We start from the raw sequence: 16,744 nt of genomic DNA, 5'->3' as shown, positions 1-16,744 counted from the left end.
GGGTTAGAGAAAACGTCTTACTCGGGATCCACAAGCAAACATTTCCAAAAACACCTCATAGATAATGTAAATTACAAACAGACTTTACAAATTTTGAATAATTACACAATAAATGATCAAAATGGTCCACTACAGACCGAATATCTCTACATGACACAATATTTATGTATAAGCCTAAAAAGACCATTAAATCTAACTAAAATATGATTGTTAAGCCTTCGACCGTTCCTCTACATGCTGGGTAAAGTATGAACAAATAGAAAACATGAACATACACAAGTATTATGTCAAATATCATGTTTAGAATTTTTAGCGGTGATAACATTGTAACGAGTAAGGGTGAGCAGATCATGACAATTATGTTTTCCGCAACGCAGTCCAATGCATCTGAACTCGACGAATGCATTGGAGCACCTGACAATCGTGACCTCGGCCTTCCTCGCATCTGCATCTCTCTCTCTCTCTCTAGCCACGGGTTTGGAGAACACTAACAACAGCAAGCGTGTTTGGTTGCTCGCCAGTCGCTCGAGCCCAGTCCTACGCCGTCAAATCAAATAATTGGCGTCTTCTTCTCGATTGCTCACTCGTAAATGATGATGATGATGATGATGATGATGATGATGCGGGAGTACTGCAGTCCACCAAAGTCCATTTTCAGTGAAACCAAACACAATGAATTGGGAGTATCGTTCATCGTACCCAAAGTCCATATCATGGAGGGTTCGTTTTCGATCAAAGAAAAACGTCGATCGGATTCAGGGATGAAAGTAATCCCTCAGGACAAACATCCAATTGGCAGCACTCTCGGGATGACACCAACAGCAAACAACGAGTGGTTGGGGAAATCTCCGGTGCCCACTTCCGTCATTGTTGAAGGCTTTATATCAGAGAGAAAAATATTGCGAAGAGGGATTCTCGGTGAACTCGGTCCATAATTTTTTCCCCCTGTCGATTTCTCGATAACTACATCACGATTCAAGGACGTGTTGCTGTACAACAGTACGCGAGAGGGATTTCCTCCATGTCCCAATGATTGCAAGACTTGCAATGTGAGATAAACCGATGAGAAGAAGAAGAAGAAGAAGAAGAAGAAGAAGAAGAAAGCAAATATTTTTATACATTTTGATTACAACTTTAAATAATTAGTTTGCACGATTTAGCATCAATCCGATCCAATCCAATCTGTTCCACCTAACAGGAATATATGTCCATGGAAACGCCAAGAACAGGCACTTCTTTTGTTCTTGGTAGAGTCAGACATGGACTCTGCTCCAAATTCCATCATAAAGATTAAACAAATTAAACAAGAATTTTAGGATGCTTATTGTCATTGGCTTTGGGAAACCCCACCATCTCTGTCACTGATCACCATAAGATAAGTAGACATGCTTTGTTGAAGACAAATGCCAGTATCATGTCCTAAACAAAGGTATCCATCATGAGAGGTCCTTCTGCCCCACTGGGAATTAGCCACCGACTCTCCTCGTTTGAGGCTTGGAGTGGCTCCCTCTCCCTCTGATCGTGTTCTGCAATGATCCATCTCCTCTCATATGTTCATCCTTCTCTCCACCGGAAGAATAATTCTATAAATTCTTTTCCAGATAACATCATATCAAACAAATTTGCCTTATAATGCACAACAAATCCCACAAATTATCTTGTTTTGGAAGCTTCCCCCCTTCTTGTCAATGGCTGTGATCATTAGCAAAGACTCAAATGAGTTAGTTCATCATCGGTACATTTTATACTAAAAGTTGTTCTTGCTGCTTAATCTATGGCCTATGGCATTGTTGTTGGAGAATATGCTTGTTGTGTGATTGACCCGTGTGTTCTTGGTGGAACCATTTCATGATCATCAAATGTTTGGTGGGGAATTAGTTGTATCGCTTGAACCAATAGCTCCATGGTATCAGCACATTTAAGTTTGTTCTACCATCACCGTCTTATAATGTTTGTGTCAGAATCATCATCGCCCAGTCTTTTTGAGAAATTGAATCTTGGTGTATGAGAATAAAACAAAAAATGTCTTCTTAAAAGATCAACGGAGTTCTTTCTGATCAACCAACCCAAACTAGATAGTATATCATGTTTGCTAGATTCTCCTCTTAGTTGCTCGAGGGTGGAGGCTCTTTGCCACCACCATTGATCGAAGAACAGGCTTCGAATGTTCTTATGGATTGGATGAGGACAACCTGATAGCTCTACCGCCAAATAACGGCAGCTGCGTGGGCTGTTTAAGACGATGAATCAGACATATACTTGTCCGGCCTTTTGGGCGATTCTGCCGCTGGCTGTGCTCGTTTTTCCTCAACGTTTCAGCCGGCCTCTTTTTTCTTCGTGATGACATCCGAAGCTTGTGGATGCTGCACGGCAGTGGTTTGAGGCACTTCTACTCTGTTCTTCTTGCTATGGGAGTGCAGACCTGCAGAATACACACGGAGGTGTAGCGGCAGCATGTTTGTCGTCGTCCTCGATCGCCTGCCGATTCGGGCCAGGCTTAGTCGCCAATTTTGGGCTTTAAGGCGCTCCCATGGTGGTCGAGAGCTTAAATTATGTCGAGGCCGATGAGACGTGGGAGTCTCGCGCCCTGCATGCGCACGAGGTCGTGGGACGTGAGTTCCACGCCATGGCGTGTTCCCTGCACTTGCATGACGAGAGTGGTCCGTGTGCATCTTGAGGTTGCCACAGTGAGCAGAGAGGAAAGTCGCAGGCAAGCTCGATCACTTCCCCGTCCCATTCACCACCTACATTCACTCGTTAAACTTCAAACCTATGGACCGCTCTGCAACCACTGCACACCACTTCAACTTTTGTTTAGGTCATGCCACTACGTATGAAGCGGAGTCAAACTTCCTCTGCTGGCTTTTCACCGTCGAAATGAAGGGTTCCATTCACAACCCAGATTACAGAGGCAATATACTGTACAAAATCTTCTCATCATGATTGGCTCGTGATCCATTAATAGTCAGTAAGATCAATAAAATTTCGAACAGAAATCATCAAAAAGCTCAAAACACGCCTAGTATTCATCCCACAGATGTGGTGAACGACAAGAGAGAAGACGAGGAATTAACACAGAGGTATAGGCGGATCAATGAAAGCAGTCCAACACCATAGAAGGAGTTGTGTCCGCGAGCTCGAACCCAAAAATCTTCTTCCGGTAGTCACCGTCTCCCTCCGACGGTGGCATGTTCAGGTCCAACCACAAGGTCCTCTTGTCCTCGGGCTTCTTCCCCGTGAGGGCCTGCGGAGCGGCGGCTCTATGCCGCCTCATGTGGCCGCCCAGGGCCTGGCCGATGGCGAACTCGAGGCCGCAAACGGAGCACTCGTGCACCCTCGGCTTCGCGAGCTCCGCATGGACCTGACCCTGGCGATCCGCCGCGAGCCTCGGCTTCTTGTGGCTCGCCCGGTGGCCCCCGAGCGCTTGGAAGGACGGGAACTGGCGGTTGCAGGTCTTGCAAGCGAAAACACGGACCGGAGATGCCCGTGACGAGATGTCGATGATCTCCTCTCCGCCGCTGCTGCCACGAGAGAGAAGCACGAGAACGTTAGCCACGTTGACGCTCTCCATCTGATCTCCTTCCTCTCCATCTCCACATCTCTTCATGTCTAAACGGAAGCAGAAGACGAAAACGTTGCGGGATGTTTCACTCAGGAAAAGGTCGTGAGATGTAGTAGAACGCACGGAATGGAAGCAATGAAAGGAGAGAAGAAAGCGTTGGTGTATTTATGGTTGTAAAGCCTTTTCCTTACGTAAGCACTGCAGTGCCTATCAAATATGGAGCCTCAGAAACAGTTTTCTAGTTGAAACGAGTCTCCGGGAGCAGTTGGGCCGTATCGTCTCGTGGCGAACACGCAAGGCTGAGGTAGTGATGACAGCAGCAGCGCGCACACAAGATGGGTCTCTGTCTTTCTAGAGTTCCAAGCGTTCTCCGGTCGAGTGAGGGGGAGAGTGATCACCGGTGGACAAAAGGTTCTTCGCTACTCAACTAATAGTAATTAAAGAGTGGAAGTGGATATGCGCTTGGCAACACAGGAAGGACAGTAGTTGGGAGTCTTTCACATTTGAGCCAACTTGCCCCCGCTGTCTCCTATGGTATGGATCCATGACGACTCCACTGAGTTGGCGTTTGCAGTCAGAGAGAGGTATATATGAACACTACAACTGGTACTTAAATACAGCTTCACTTGCTAATTGATCTTTGTTATGCTGCCATGCCAACCACTAACCTTACATAGGCTTATCTGTTGCAGAGGCAAGTTTAGGTTCACAAAATAGACAGATCATGACCAGTTCAGTGCAGAAGCATAAGGTCATAAGCTCCTGTTATCAGTTGGACCTTGTGGGGGGTGGGGGGACGGCAAAATTAGAATTAGCCACTTACGGCAAGACCTTAGACTTTTTTTCCTAGAAAGAAAGAACTTGCTTCGAGCCTTGTTTCTTTTTCCCTTTTTTTCTTTCCCTGTGTGCACGCAATTTCAAACAGTTGGATACTACAGATCCATCAACTGCATCTATCAGGACGATCTCCCACCTAATCTTGTTCAACGGCGTCATGTTTGCCTACGGAAAGATCCTTCTATACTGAGGCCTCTGGATTCTGATTCCTGTTGGATAAAGACCCACAACAAATATACATACAGCTGGAGATGATCCAACGATGCATGACTGTCTCTACAAACTTTGTCATCGTTGATTTCTTGGACCGAAAGCAACCACAGCCAGAAAAAGGCAATCATCTGATCTTTCGTGCGTGTTAGTAGAGCTCATCTCCCTTATTTGACTTCCGTAAGAGCCACCAACACACTCACCCTGCCTCGGCCTAGTCGATTCCTTCTGATACCTTACTTCCTTATTAATCTGCACAAGCACATCCGTCTGTGTTGCAGTCCACTAAGGTTGGTCATAGAATGATCGGACTATTCTTGGATTAAACACTCGTCAAATGATTCATTATATAGGACGACGAAGCAAGTATAATGCAACATTACTGGTCCATGTCCTTGTCGTTCTGGACGTGCTGGCCTCCACCCAAACCTGTTCCAAACGAGGCAAGTCTCTCGCAGAAACCAGCAGCTGCGTTTTGAGTGTTTAAAGCAGGCGAATCAGAACGCAGGAACGACCACTCTCCTCTTTTTCATTAACTAATGAGATGGATCCTTGCACTTCTAGGATTCTCAATTTATAGATTAAGGAAGAGGACAAGGCAACCGAAAGCCGCAGATGACTTGTGGTACTCTCGCTTCCTCCGGAAAGAATCAGCTGTGCCGCAATTTTTCTGAATCCATCCAATGGACATCGAGAGAAGCAAAGGCTTTATTATATGGATTGAGTGGTCTTGTCGATGAACATAGACACCCAACTGACGCAAGAACTCCAGGAACTCACACAACATGAACCACACGATATCGCCGACCTGAGAGTAGATTAGTATGATCTTGAGGTGCGTCACTTCCAGTTTAATCTTTTATATCACAACCAGTTGGCTGGCGCGGCTTCACTGATGATGTTGCTAGTTGTTGGTACTACTCGAATCACCATCAAGGAAGTTCATCTGCTTTGGATGGATGGAAAGCTACAGCAGCTGAGTGCATCTTGTCTCTAGGGTATACCCCAACCTTGTTAATGCCCATCGGATTCCAGAGTCTATATTATCCATCTCTGCTCCTGAGGGCCAACGATTTGGAGTTAAAACATGGCAGAGAACAGCTGAGGCTGCTTACTAAATCCAGGAAAGAGATAGTGGGCCAGCTAAATGTGTAAAGGACTTAGTGTCAAGGGGAATATAAACGGAGAGAGAGGAGAACTTCTGCGCTGACTTTGCTGCTCTGAACCATACATTTAGTAGCAGGGAATGTCAACGGGGCCATATGGTGCAGGAGAGACATTCTTTATGAAGTCAACTACTGCTACGGGGAATCCATTTCTGCTGTATATTGTCCTGAAATAAATACAATATATATATTGTACATATCATATTCCCCTGCTGCTTACACAAACATACTGCCAACCAACCATCTCTTGTTGACCAAAACTCCTATTTCTTTTTAGTCTTCGACAATATATTGGGATCCTATTAGTTGTAATTCTAGAGTGTGTCTAGCCAAGGCAATCGAGAAAGCACAACGAACGAAGTCACCACAGGCCGATCAATCTACGATGTTCGGCTTCCTATCCTTGTCTCCCTAGTTGACGTTGACTTTTATATTTAGGAATAAAGTGAGCAAAAGTCAAACTTGTGCTCGTTCTGTCAACACACAGACAGTGAATGGGCGAATTGGAAGAACATGAAAGCGAATGAATCAAGAGGAAAGAGGAAGCAGAGGAAGACCCTACGAAACACCCTCGTTTTTATCTGGTGGGCCTCGTCGTAGGCCGTGAGTCGTTCTCATCCTGCATCAGTGTTTGGTCACATATGCCATTAAAGGTAAGCCCATGGGACTGAGCTAAATACCTAGCGAGAGAGAGAGAGAGAGAGAGAGAGAGCGTCAGTCACAATGCACTACCACTAACCAAGTCAAAGAAGTAGTTAGTGATTCTCGATGCCTTGTTTTTAGTACACACGCAAAAGAGGTTTCGTGGAGCTAAACTGCGTTGCTTTTCCTTGAATGCCTCTCTCGTTGGCATAACAACGTGCCTTGATCGGAAAGGCAAAAGAAAGCATTCACATACATGAGACGAATGCTCCTCGGTTGCAGAACAGATTCTTACTCTATTGTTCTTTGGGGCTTTTAAGGCTGACGCAGTCTCTTACTGATTCGTTCTCCTTACGTTAGCTCCCAAAGACTCTTATTCATCCCGGGGTTCATCGTTGATCCTCTTGCTTCCGAGGGTGCTGCGCGAGATTGGTGCGTTTGCCTCTCTCCTTTCCACGGCCTTGTGCTTCCTGGGGATGCATTTGGCACGGACGCCCTCGATTTCCTTCTCCGCAAGCTCCAGTTTCGAGCACCTGCTCACATTTAGGAGCATCGATTAGCACCGCCCATTACAGTTAATGAACAACGTCGTTGACCATTCGAAAGCAATCATGGATTAAAATTGGAGTCATGGCGGAAGAGCTCTGTTTCACAGGGTTTGCTCGAACATAAATTGAGATTGCTAAGCAAGCATGGGATGGATGATTAGAAGTTTACCTCGCTTCATCACGGTGAGATGACGAGGTAAATTTCGCTTGCGACCACGAATGTGAAGATATTATGACGACAAGGGCAGCATCCGAATGACCAAGCGTTCAATGAGGGAAGGGCTCATCCAGTGGTAAGACCTGAAGAAGGCGAACACACACTGGAAGACAAGGCTGGTCTGACACTGCAGCAGGGGAATCCAGCTGTGGTAGCTTCAGGCCCTTCCCTTACCCGGCAGGGCAAAAGGCTGTCCTGCTTCCCCGGCAGCGGTGACCGAAAAGGATGAGAGTAAAAGGTGCAACTTTCTGACACAGCCCAACCCATTCTAGCAGTGCAGTACATGTTCTGCCTACCCAACCAACAATCTACAGTATGCTTTTGGCACGATTAATCCCAAGAGCTAACAACGCTGCTTAGCCAACTCAAAATGCAAATTGTCTTGTCCAAAATAGATTAATCATGGCTATCGAGAACTGGGAAGGAAAAGGAAGATGAGCAGTGTTCAGTCGATTCATGACTACGTTTTCATCGATCATGTCAGTTTGAACGAAAACATAGCACAGCACAGGTCAAAGAACATCATTTACCTCAATAAATTGGTGATTAATTAACAAATAATCATAGCAAGGATGCAGATTTGTTATAGAAACGATGTGTGCAAGAACCCCTGAGGTGACGAAAGCCTTACCTGTCCGCGTTGTAAGAGGAGGACCTCTTCAGGCCGGGGAAGTCGGCACGGCCGTCGCCTCCCTTCTTCGTCTCGATCAAGCTCCCGCTGAAGTACTCTTTATCCTCCAGCCTGATCCGCGAGAAGCTGTTGCCCTCCATCAAGCCGTCCGCCACTTTCGCGCCGCCGAAATCGGACCCTCCACGTGGCGCAACCTTCTCCTTGCACGACGGCGGCGACGCCGAGATACCGTGATGGTCCTTCACGTTGATGGAGCCGCACGACAGCAGGTGCATCAGCACCGCCGACGCTCGCATCCGCCCGCTTGCATAGCCCCCCACCGTAGGGTCGTGGTCGTCGAGCCCCACAGTCGTGGCCGCGGAAGCCGACGCCCGTACGTCCGCCTTAAGTAGTGTCTCCAGGGTCTCCGGGCTCGAAGACGACGGCGGCGGAGAGATCTCTTCCCGCTCCAGCTCGGTGGTTGGGGGCTCGGCCTCCTCCACCATCGGGATCTCCGCTCGGCGCCCGTCGTCCCTGGCAACAGCGGCCCGGTGCCTGCTCCTCCCGTCGTCGGTCTGCGTGGACGCGTCCGCAGCCTTGACGCCGGTCTCCACCGCCAGGTCGGTCTTGTAGACCTTGTACTCGTTGAGGTCGAGGGAGCTCCAAGGCGCCCTTTTTTTCCTAATTTGCAAGATTTCGGGATCTTCGTGCACGGATTTGGGGATCGGCAGCGGCTTGTCGGAGGCATAAAATGGGGCAATGGTGTCCTGGGAACTGGGAGAGGAGACGGGTTGGAGGAGCTCCGACCCCTTGAGGACGTACTCATGGCCGTGCGCCGGGTAGATCAGATCGTCGTCGGACAGATCGTGCCACACAAATCCATTCTTGTAGCACCTGAAACATCCAAACCCAATGAAACGAAGAAATTGCACGCAGAAGGTAGGGGCAAAGACAGCGGTAGAAACGGAGGCAACGCTACCGTTTGGAGGACCAAGAGTACAAACTGGGCATTCCCTGGCCTCTGAGAAAGTTGAGACGTTCGATCACATCTGAAGATACAACATATTAGATGTCAAAAAGATCAAGAACAGAGTGTGAAAAAATGGGGAGCTCTCGGATTTTAGGGCGTACCTCTGAGGTAGAGGCCGTGGCTGGAGGAGAGGGTGACCTCCATGAAATGGGGGTGCTCCAACTGGCCATTCCGGGAGAGGTAGTACACCACGGGGACCCTCCTCGGCTTCGGCTCCTTCCACACCTTGGTCCTCTCGGGACTCGTCTCCCGGTCCCTCCATTGCCGCAGGGGCTCCCTCCTCCCTCGCGAGGAAGCCGCCGCCATTAAGCCCCCCCTAATGCAGAGCAACACCAAAGGGATTCGTGGCTCGAACAAAAGCAAAACAAGGGGAAAAGTCGGTCTTTTTATAGGCACATGGACGATGCGCCGTTCGGGGAGCTCAGAGAGGAGGGAGGGAGGGAGGAGAGGGGAAAGGACGGTGGTAAGGGCTTGGAAAGAAGAGACGCGGGCGGATTCAAGTGGGGATGTGCCGTGGACAAGAAGAAACCACCAAACAAGCCTCATGGGCTCACAGTAACCCTGGATATGTGGTTGGGTTGTCATCAGGCGCATCAAGATTCGCACAAGAAAGTGGACGTACGACGTGATTCCTGGAGGTCATAAGACGCTCCCGTGGTAAAGGATCGGCTGCTCCCTCGTCGTCTGAAAAGTAACCGGCGACCATGTCCTCTCCACCGTGCATCTGCCTGAACACAAGGCCAAGCATAAATTTCAAATGGAACTGCCGCGGCCAAGGCCATCCAATTCCCCTCCCAACCACCAGCCATAAAGTTGGACGTCATTCCATCTGTTTGACCATTGCCTATCCCTCCATTAAATACTCCGACGCACGGGTTGTGGCAGCATACCGCCATTAGTACCTCGGAACCAACCATGTCGCCGAAAGACGTCTATACTAAACACCAACTCGGCTGCTGGTTGAGTACTTTGACGTGTATGTTCAGCGTAAAACGAGTATCGTTATGTGCCAGATGGGTCGTCGAAGCCTGCGAGGGTGGCAGCGCATTTTGTGCTGCACGCCGCAGCCGAGGATGGTCTCATCTTATATTTTAAGGAACGGGTAGAAAGATAGGGTGGCTGCATTTGGTCCACTTGCTGCTGTCAAGAGAAAGGGAGGAAGAGAAGTTGGCTCCGTGGAGTCAAAAGGGGTCGCATTAATACACCACCGCCGGAAGAGAAGATGGTCAGCAACAGTCCACGATGCCGTCGCTGCACTACAGCGTCGACTGGTGTCGGCTGATAAAGAGTACTCTTGGCACGAATGGAGGAGAAGGCTCCGAGTGCTCGTCTCGCTCTCTCTCTCTCTCTCTCTACCCTTGACAATACGGTCTGCTGGGCCAAACCATTTATTTCGGGCTGAGTCCCATTATCATCGTGTTTATGCCAAATCACATCGGTCCAGTAGGTGGAATAATTAGCTTCTTTCTTGCGAGAAAACTGAGGCTACTAATGTTAGCATGCACTTGTGCGTCTTGACTGAAACAAAGAATGGATACCTCCTGTCACTCTCTATTCTCAAGAGATCCCAACACTGTATCAGGCATGGCCGGTATGGAATGATGAGACGAGCGACCTGCAGAGTGGAGCCACAGAGATGACGACTGGGGATGCCACTTGCACGCAGACAATGATGTCTCCGGGACGATGCTCTTCCCACACCAGTTCAGGTTCGCCGAACAGTCGACAACTTTCCCGGGATCGACTGGGGGGAGTCCCAGTAAAACGAAAAGCCCACAGCAAAGCCCACTGATTGCATGAGTTCACGACAGTAAAATGTATAGTTACCAACTAAATCCAATAAACAAATATATATGAGATAGATAGATAGATAGCTAGAGATGACTTTTTAAGGAGGAGCTCGAACATGGCAGGATCCAATGGACAAGACCTCCTAGATTTTGTTGTCTCGCAAGGCTTGGCCTCTTCTCACCGGAAACCCTACGACTCTACTTGTTCTTGGTTTTATTTTATGATACTCCTTGTGGCCATAGGCTTTTCATATCACTCGGTATGGTTTGGCAGAGACCCGTAAAGAAAGGTATAATAGTGTGGAGGTCAACTCTATCATTAGATCTTCCTCGGTATATCATGCCACAACTTCTTGATATTACCTGTTCGATAAGCCAAGGAATAGCCTCGTGTACTGAACTTACATGCTACTTAAGAGCAAAAGCGTATGTGGACCAAAACATATGATTGTGTATGTAGATTGGTAGGTCTATGATTAGCGTAGACTCAACAACTAGTCAACCCCATAGTACTGATGCTGATAAGCCAATCAAATCAACATGTGTTGGCTGTTGACTATCAAATCAATCTAGGACACATGGTAACACAAGTTGCCAAAAGGAGGCGCGAGGTAGATTGAACAAGTCCTTGTTTCTTTCTGAGAAGTCTTCGTGGCATGTGGAAGGAGGAGCTCATGAAGTAACTCTATTAACGTGCCCGACATGAAGCTACATAGAGAGAGAGAGAGAGTATTCAATAATTGAACAAGTTTCTCTCTCAAGGCCTTGCTTACTCCATGTGGAGAGCGCGAGCTTGAGAGATAGAGAGAGGACGTTATTCGGCAAGCTTCCGCAGGGGCGAGAATTCAACTTATTTCTCATCAGAAAACAACAAAAGAAAAAGAAGAAAAAAATATCCTCTTTTCTCTTCCCGGCTAACTACTGCTACATCAAACCGGCTTTTACGTAGGCATTAACGGGCCTAGAGAAGGACATAAAGAGTGTGTGCATCAAGGGAGCCGGTGTAGATTTTATGGAGTCAGGTGTGGATCGTTGCGCTCTTGCAGAGGTCACCATGGATGCAGGCTTGGCTTCTGGTTTGTGTTTTCATGAGGTCAGTCGCTGTTCCTCTCTAACGTATTCTATGGGCGTGGCTTCTCTTTTACTTTGGCGGGTGATGCTTTATGGATCAGCTTTTCTTGTGTGCGCTGCTGCTTCTGAATTGGGGTTTAGTAGCGTTCGTGGAGTTGCCTTGTTATGGTCGCCGGATCGGATCAGCGACCGTGGTGCCGTGATGCGCTGTCGAGTGATGTAGAACTCTAAATGTACACGGGATTATTTAGAGTTCTACCTTTCCACTGGATCTCGCAGTATATCTGTGCCTGAATCAATCATGAGAGTCTTGTTGTCGAGTGATGTAGTTGAAGAACTGTATGTTCTTCGACACATCCCTCTGTTCCTTTCTGCTATCTCACCTCTGTTTCCTTACTGAATCTTTCCGTTTTGTTCGAACAGAGCACCGAGGGACTCGAGCACAAGCTTCTCTGTGCCACCTTGGAACTTGAGTCGCTGCGGGCTAATGTTAAGGAGGAGATAAGAAGGAGAGAGGAAGATATCAATCAATTAATCCAACGAATTCAAGTGGTCACCCACGAAAGAGACGCAGCAAGGGATCAGCTGCAGCTTTTACTCGATAAGATCACACAAGGTAACGCGGGGGAGCTCTCTCCCATGCTATCAGGCTCTCTCCAGCCTGATAGCCCGCAGATGCGGCAAACCGGAGCAACTTCCAACATCACCGAATCCGATAGCCTCTCGGGAATTCCCACCCATAATTCTCACAGCATCGTTGCCTTCCCAGAATCGTCAAGCATAAAGATGGCTAACACCTGCAACATGCTTATGGTGCAACAGCGGAGCTCGCCGGCAAACAATAGCACAGCGGACAGAGCTTCCGTTACAATCAATAGCCTTGCCACGAATAAACCTCTCCCGCAGAGAGGGAAGCTGTTGCAAGCTGTCTTAGAAGCAGGTCCTACGCTGCAGACCCTTCTCTTGGCAGGGTCACTCCCTCGATGGCGCAATCCTCCGCCGTCGCAACCATTTAAGGGTCCGCCACCGGGAGTTCAAGCTCAGACAGCTTCACTGCTCACCCCTAAAATCGTACCGAATCCAAGCAGCTCGGCTCGTACTTCTCCGAATTTAATCAACCATGAGAAATCCGATGGAGCATCTATTGTTTGCGTGCAGGCAACCTTGAATTCTCAAGGTGACGCGATGAAGAGGCCGCCGCTGACCTCGCCATGTATCATGAGCCATGACAGCATGAACATGAAGATACAGAAGACTCGATGCACTGGAGGTGCATGATGTGAAGGAGTTTAGCAACACCAGTAATCGGGAGACATCCGTCTTCGGTTTATCTATGCATGTTCACGTATTTTAATGATGTTTATAACATTCGACTATTTTCTTCCCTCTTTTTGCTTGACATCGCTACATATAACGCCAATACGTGTTCTCTATTTCCTTGTAAGCTAATCGTGCTATGTTTTTATTGGTGCAAATAAAGTGACTTGAGGATTCAAAAGTGGTGATTATAATAATACTGTGTTAATCATCAGATGTCTAAATTGCTCTGCTAAACCTTCTGTAGACTCGCAAGGAAATACTTAATCGATATTGATATGGCGGACACGATTGGCTATAAGAAGGGGGGGGGGGGCGGGGAGGGGGTCAGCTCTGCCTTGTGCTTCCCTGGAAACTCTAACACGTTACCTTTGCCTGCCACTGCATGATCAAATGACACAGAAAGAACATTAACAAATCTTGATATTTATTACATAGGATCAAAGGCGTGCACACTCGCACATTACGTGATCAACAACGATAGAGAGAGCGAGAGCGAGAGCGAGAGCGAGAGAGAGAGAGAGGGAAGGAAGGAGGATCGACTGAAAACGCAGAGTGCAATACAGGGCCTCTGTTCGTCAACGTGCACGTCTCTCTGGCCATTTTGAGGCTGATCAATTGTTGTCCGCCGTCGGAGAAGGCGCCCTGGTGCCAGAGCGACCTGCGACAAAGACAGAGGACTTAGTGGGCATATAACACTGTAGAGAGATAGATAGATAGAGAGAGAGAGACAGACTTCCGCCGCCGCCGATGAAGCCCGTGCTGACGGCAGGGCAAAAGTAGTTGCAGGCGAAACATGTGACTTCCCAGTGGCCCTTGGCACGACAAGCCTCATAGCACCCATCGGTTCCAAGATTGCAGTTGATTGCGCTCGATGCGGCGACGGATACATCCACCAAGACGAGCAAGCACAGCGCCACCACCACCATGCACCGGCCCGACGACGCCATACTCGATCTATGTATGTATCTCTCTCTCTCTCTCTCTTTACCTTCTTCCGCCTCCTCTTTTCCTCTCTCTATATATACACGTTCGTGACTGCCCGGTCATCAATTTGAGTCCATCCATCCACCGCGCACGGCCCTTTTCTTAGGCAATAAGTTGGCGATCTTTGAGTTGTCTCCGTTCTATGGATTGTGGCCCTCCGTGAATCAACCAGTGGCGTTGAATCTGTCAAACTCACCCAACTCGTCTTTCTTGACATCTGCTACATCGTCATGGACAAACATATATCATTGTATTAATGATAGTTCCGTGCGATTCCCTCTTCATCTCCTGCAAAGCTGTGAAATTTTTGATAGTCGATGGGACATATCGTTCGATTTGGTTTCTACTCGTTTATTGTAGACTTTAACATATATTGTAAATTCTTTTAATATTGGACCAAAAAAAACTTGATTATCATAAATTATTGTCGCATTTTAATTATATTTTCCCTTTATTTTTGTAAATGTTTCATGCACAACTTTGATTTCCTCCAAATATATGATCTGAGTAGGAAAGCAGAAGTGAACATATTATATATTCATTCTATAGAGGATTTTACTTAGAATCCCCCATATTATTACTCACTTTACGAGTGCATCTCCCATTGTAAGATACTTAAATACCCAAAACCCCTTGAACCAATGCACTCAACTAGCAATTTAGATGTACCCAACCCAATGTAATTGATTCCTCTTGATAAGGTATATTTTGATGGAATAAGTCTCTATCATGTTCTTGATGGTGAAAGTTTGAGACAAGTTGAACACACCATGTGGTGTTGCACACAAAAATTATTGTTGTGTTGCATTCGAAAGGGTCGTGCACATAATGCGCGTCTCGTCGGTCATGTTCAGGACGCGCACTGGTTACTCCTCATGTCGGTGGTCATCGACATGGGGAACGATACGGAAGCATTGGACTCTGGCTCGGCACCACTTATAGAAGGAGAAGGACAGGGACAGAAGAGGCCGTGGTGGCTTGCCTTCCCATACGGGAGGGTCGTTCCGGGCAATCGGATCTGGAGGGCAGAAGAAGCAGCCGATGCATCGCACTCTCCAGTGCCCTTTTCCCGTACAATCGTCAAAGCAGTCGACTACGGCGCCAGAGGATGCGCCCACCAAGAGGAGCAAGCACAGCGCTAGCACCGCCACTCGCCGGGTCAAGGTCGCCATGTTCGACCTACCTCTAGCTTCCTTGTTGCTCCTCTTCGTCCGTCCCCACCTCTTCTCTCTCTTCCTCTCCTTTTATATGCACACCTCTCTCTCTCTCTCTCTCTCTCTCTCTCTCTCTCTCTCTCGCCACGATTGCGCTGTCTTCAGATCGTGTTCTTGTATCCACCACCGTCATCTTCTTGGTGTGTGTTGGTATGATCAAATGACACAGAATCGATCAGAAAGACAACATAAGTTGCTCTCTAGTACGTGAATCAAAACATGCACATTTAATGCTCTCGTGCACTGCACATAATTTACACGAGAGCACTAGTCTCGCATCCGAAGACGACTGCACGCATGCGAGGCCATGCATGCTACTGCAACCCAGAAGCGTAGGGGAGAGAAGCGTGTCAGATCATATTGAAACCCATCGACGACTCGAATTCAAAGATGTGAAAACAGGAACGCTCGATAAAGACGCCTGTGGTGTTACGTCTCTAATGCTGCTAATTATGTAACTCGGGGATTCAAAAGTGGGTCTGAAGAGCTTGAAACCATGCGTTGGATATGGTAAGCTCTCGGGAGTTTAACCTCTTCTTTGTAGTTTCATCACACCAAAGGATTCAGAAAGAGTCCTCGGTTTTGAGTGGTCAAATTTCAATGTAGAAGATGGTCTTGTAAAGCTGAGACCTATTCATTAATTAGAATAACACCGTGTAAGATACTGATATGGCGGACGCGATTGGCCATAATTAGGGGGTCCCTTGTGGGACCAGGCAGCACGACCAATTACCCTTGCAGGAACGCGGTCAGCCCGCGCCTTTTGACTTCCCTGCAAACTTCAATGCATTTGCCTACCGCTCCACGGTCAAATCATTCAGAATTGGCACAGCAACACAACTTGTTGTTTATATAAGGATTACTTGATCGACAACAACAAGAGATAGAGATAGAGATAGAGATAGAGATAGAGAGACAGCGAGGGATCGATCCAAAAAAGTAAGAGTGCATCGAAGGACCTCGCCATCATGTCGCTTCGTCAACCTGCACATCTTCCTGCCCATCCTAAGGCTGCTCAACGGTTGTTCCGGCGGGCGGAGAATCCGCCATTTTGTTTACCGACCCGATGCCGCCGAGGTCGCCGCCCCCATCAACTTCGGGGCAACCGATGTAGCAGCCGGCGCATGTGATAATCCAGTGGCCATTCTTGCGACAAGCGTCATAGCACGCATCTGGTAGCAGATTGCAGTCGACTGCCTGGTCTGTGCCGGTGGATACATCCACCAAGAGAAGCAAGCACAGTGCCAACACCACCATGCGCCGGGACGGAAGCGCCATGTTCGATGTTATCTCTACCTTCGCCGGCCTTCTTCTTCTTCTTATTCTTGTTCTTCTCTGTCTCTCTATCTCTATCTCTATCTCTATCTCTTATCTCTCTCTCTATATATATACAACATACATATCCACGGTTGCTCTGCCTTCAACTCGTCGTCTCCTTGCGTCAACCGCACCTGCGTTTTCTTTGGCAAGAAGTTGGCTATTCTTTTTGCTGGTTCTTCGGTGATCAAACCACTGCAGCGTTGAATCCGTCAAAAAGTATCTA

General features: G+C 47.8%; 3 protein-coding genes across 3 annotated transcripts; 1 reads left to right on the top strand and 2 right to left on the bottom strand.

The window, feature by feature from the left end:
* Positions 1-2,999: 2,999 nt before the first annotated feature.
* On the bottom strand, positions 3,000-3,679 carry LOC135675193 (zinc finger protein ZAT11-like). Its single transcript, XM_065185467.1, has one exon. The coding sequence runs from the start codon at positions 3,605-3,607 to the stop codon at positions 3,092-3,094; it is 516 nt and encodes a 171-aa protein (XP_065041539.1). The 5' UTR covers positions 3,608-3,679; the 3' UTR covers positions 3,000-3,091.
* A 2,831-nt stretch (positions 3,680-6,510) lies between these two features.
* On the bottom strand, positions 6,511-9,571 carry LOC135674814 (protein SOSEKI 5-like). The gene is made up of 4 exons (XM_065185004.1): positions 8,924-9,571; positions 8,772-8,841; positions 7,814-8,686; positions 6,511-6,950 (listed from the first exon to the last, which is right to left on the bottom strand). The coding sequence occupies exons 1-4, from the start codon at positions 9,414-9,416 to the stop codon at positions 6,791-6,793; spliced, it is 1,596 nt and encodes a 531-aa protein (XP_065041076.1). The 5' UTR covers positions 9,417-9,571; the 3' UTR covers positions 6,511-6,790.
* A 1,827-nt stretch (positions 9,572-11,398) lies between these two features.
* On the top strand, positions 11,399-13,059 carry LOC135675192 (uncharacterized). Its single transcript, XM_065185466.1, has 2 exons — positions 11,399-11,705; positions 12,107-13,059. Exons 1-2 carry the CDS (start codon positions 11,625-11,627, stop codon positions 12,959-12,961), a joined length of 936 nt encoding a protein of 311 aa, XP_065041538.1. The 5' UTR covers positions 11,399-11,624; the 3' UTR covers positions 12,962-13,059.
* Positions 13,060-16,744: the final 3,685 nt, after the last annotated feature.

Source organism: Musa acuminata, chromosome BXJ1-5, assembly GCF_036884655.1.
Source record: "Musa acuminata AAA Group cultivar baxijiao chromosome BXJ1-5, Cavendish_Baxijiao_AAA, whole genome shotgun sequence".
Lineage (NCBI taxonomy): Eukaryota > Viridiplantae > Streptophyta > Magnoliopsida > Zingiberales > Musaceae > Musa > Musa acuminata.
Note: the sequence above shows the minus strand (reverse complement) of the source record. Positions and strands in the feature narration are given on the sequence as shown.

Coding starts and splice junctions, on each gene's coding strand:
- LOC135674814 (XM_065185004.1), bottom strand. CDS start 9,416: ATGCGCCTGATGACAACCCAACCACATATCCAGGGTTACTGTGAGCCC. Junction 8,842..8,923: donor CCACGGCCTCTACCTCAGAG/GTACGCCCTAAA, acceptor TTGTATCTTCAG/ATGTGATCGAACGTCTCAAC. Junction 8,687..8,771: donor TACTCTTGGTCCTCCAAACG/GTAGCGTTGCCT, acceptor TGGATGTTTCAG/GTGCTACAAGAATGGATTTG.
- LOC135675192 (XM_065185466.1), top strand. CDS start 11,625: ATGGAGTCAGGTGTGGATCGTTGCGCTCTTGCAGAGGTCACCATGGAT. Junction 11,706..12,106: donor CTGGTTTGTGTTTTCATGAG/GTCAGTCGCTGT, acceptor TTGTTCGAACAG/AGCACCGAGGGACTCGAGCA.
- LOC135675193 (XM_065185467.1), bottom strand. CDS start 3,607: ATGAAGAGATGTGGAGATGGAGAGGAAGGAGATCAGATGGAGAGCGTC.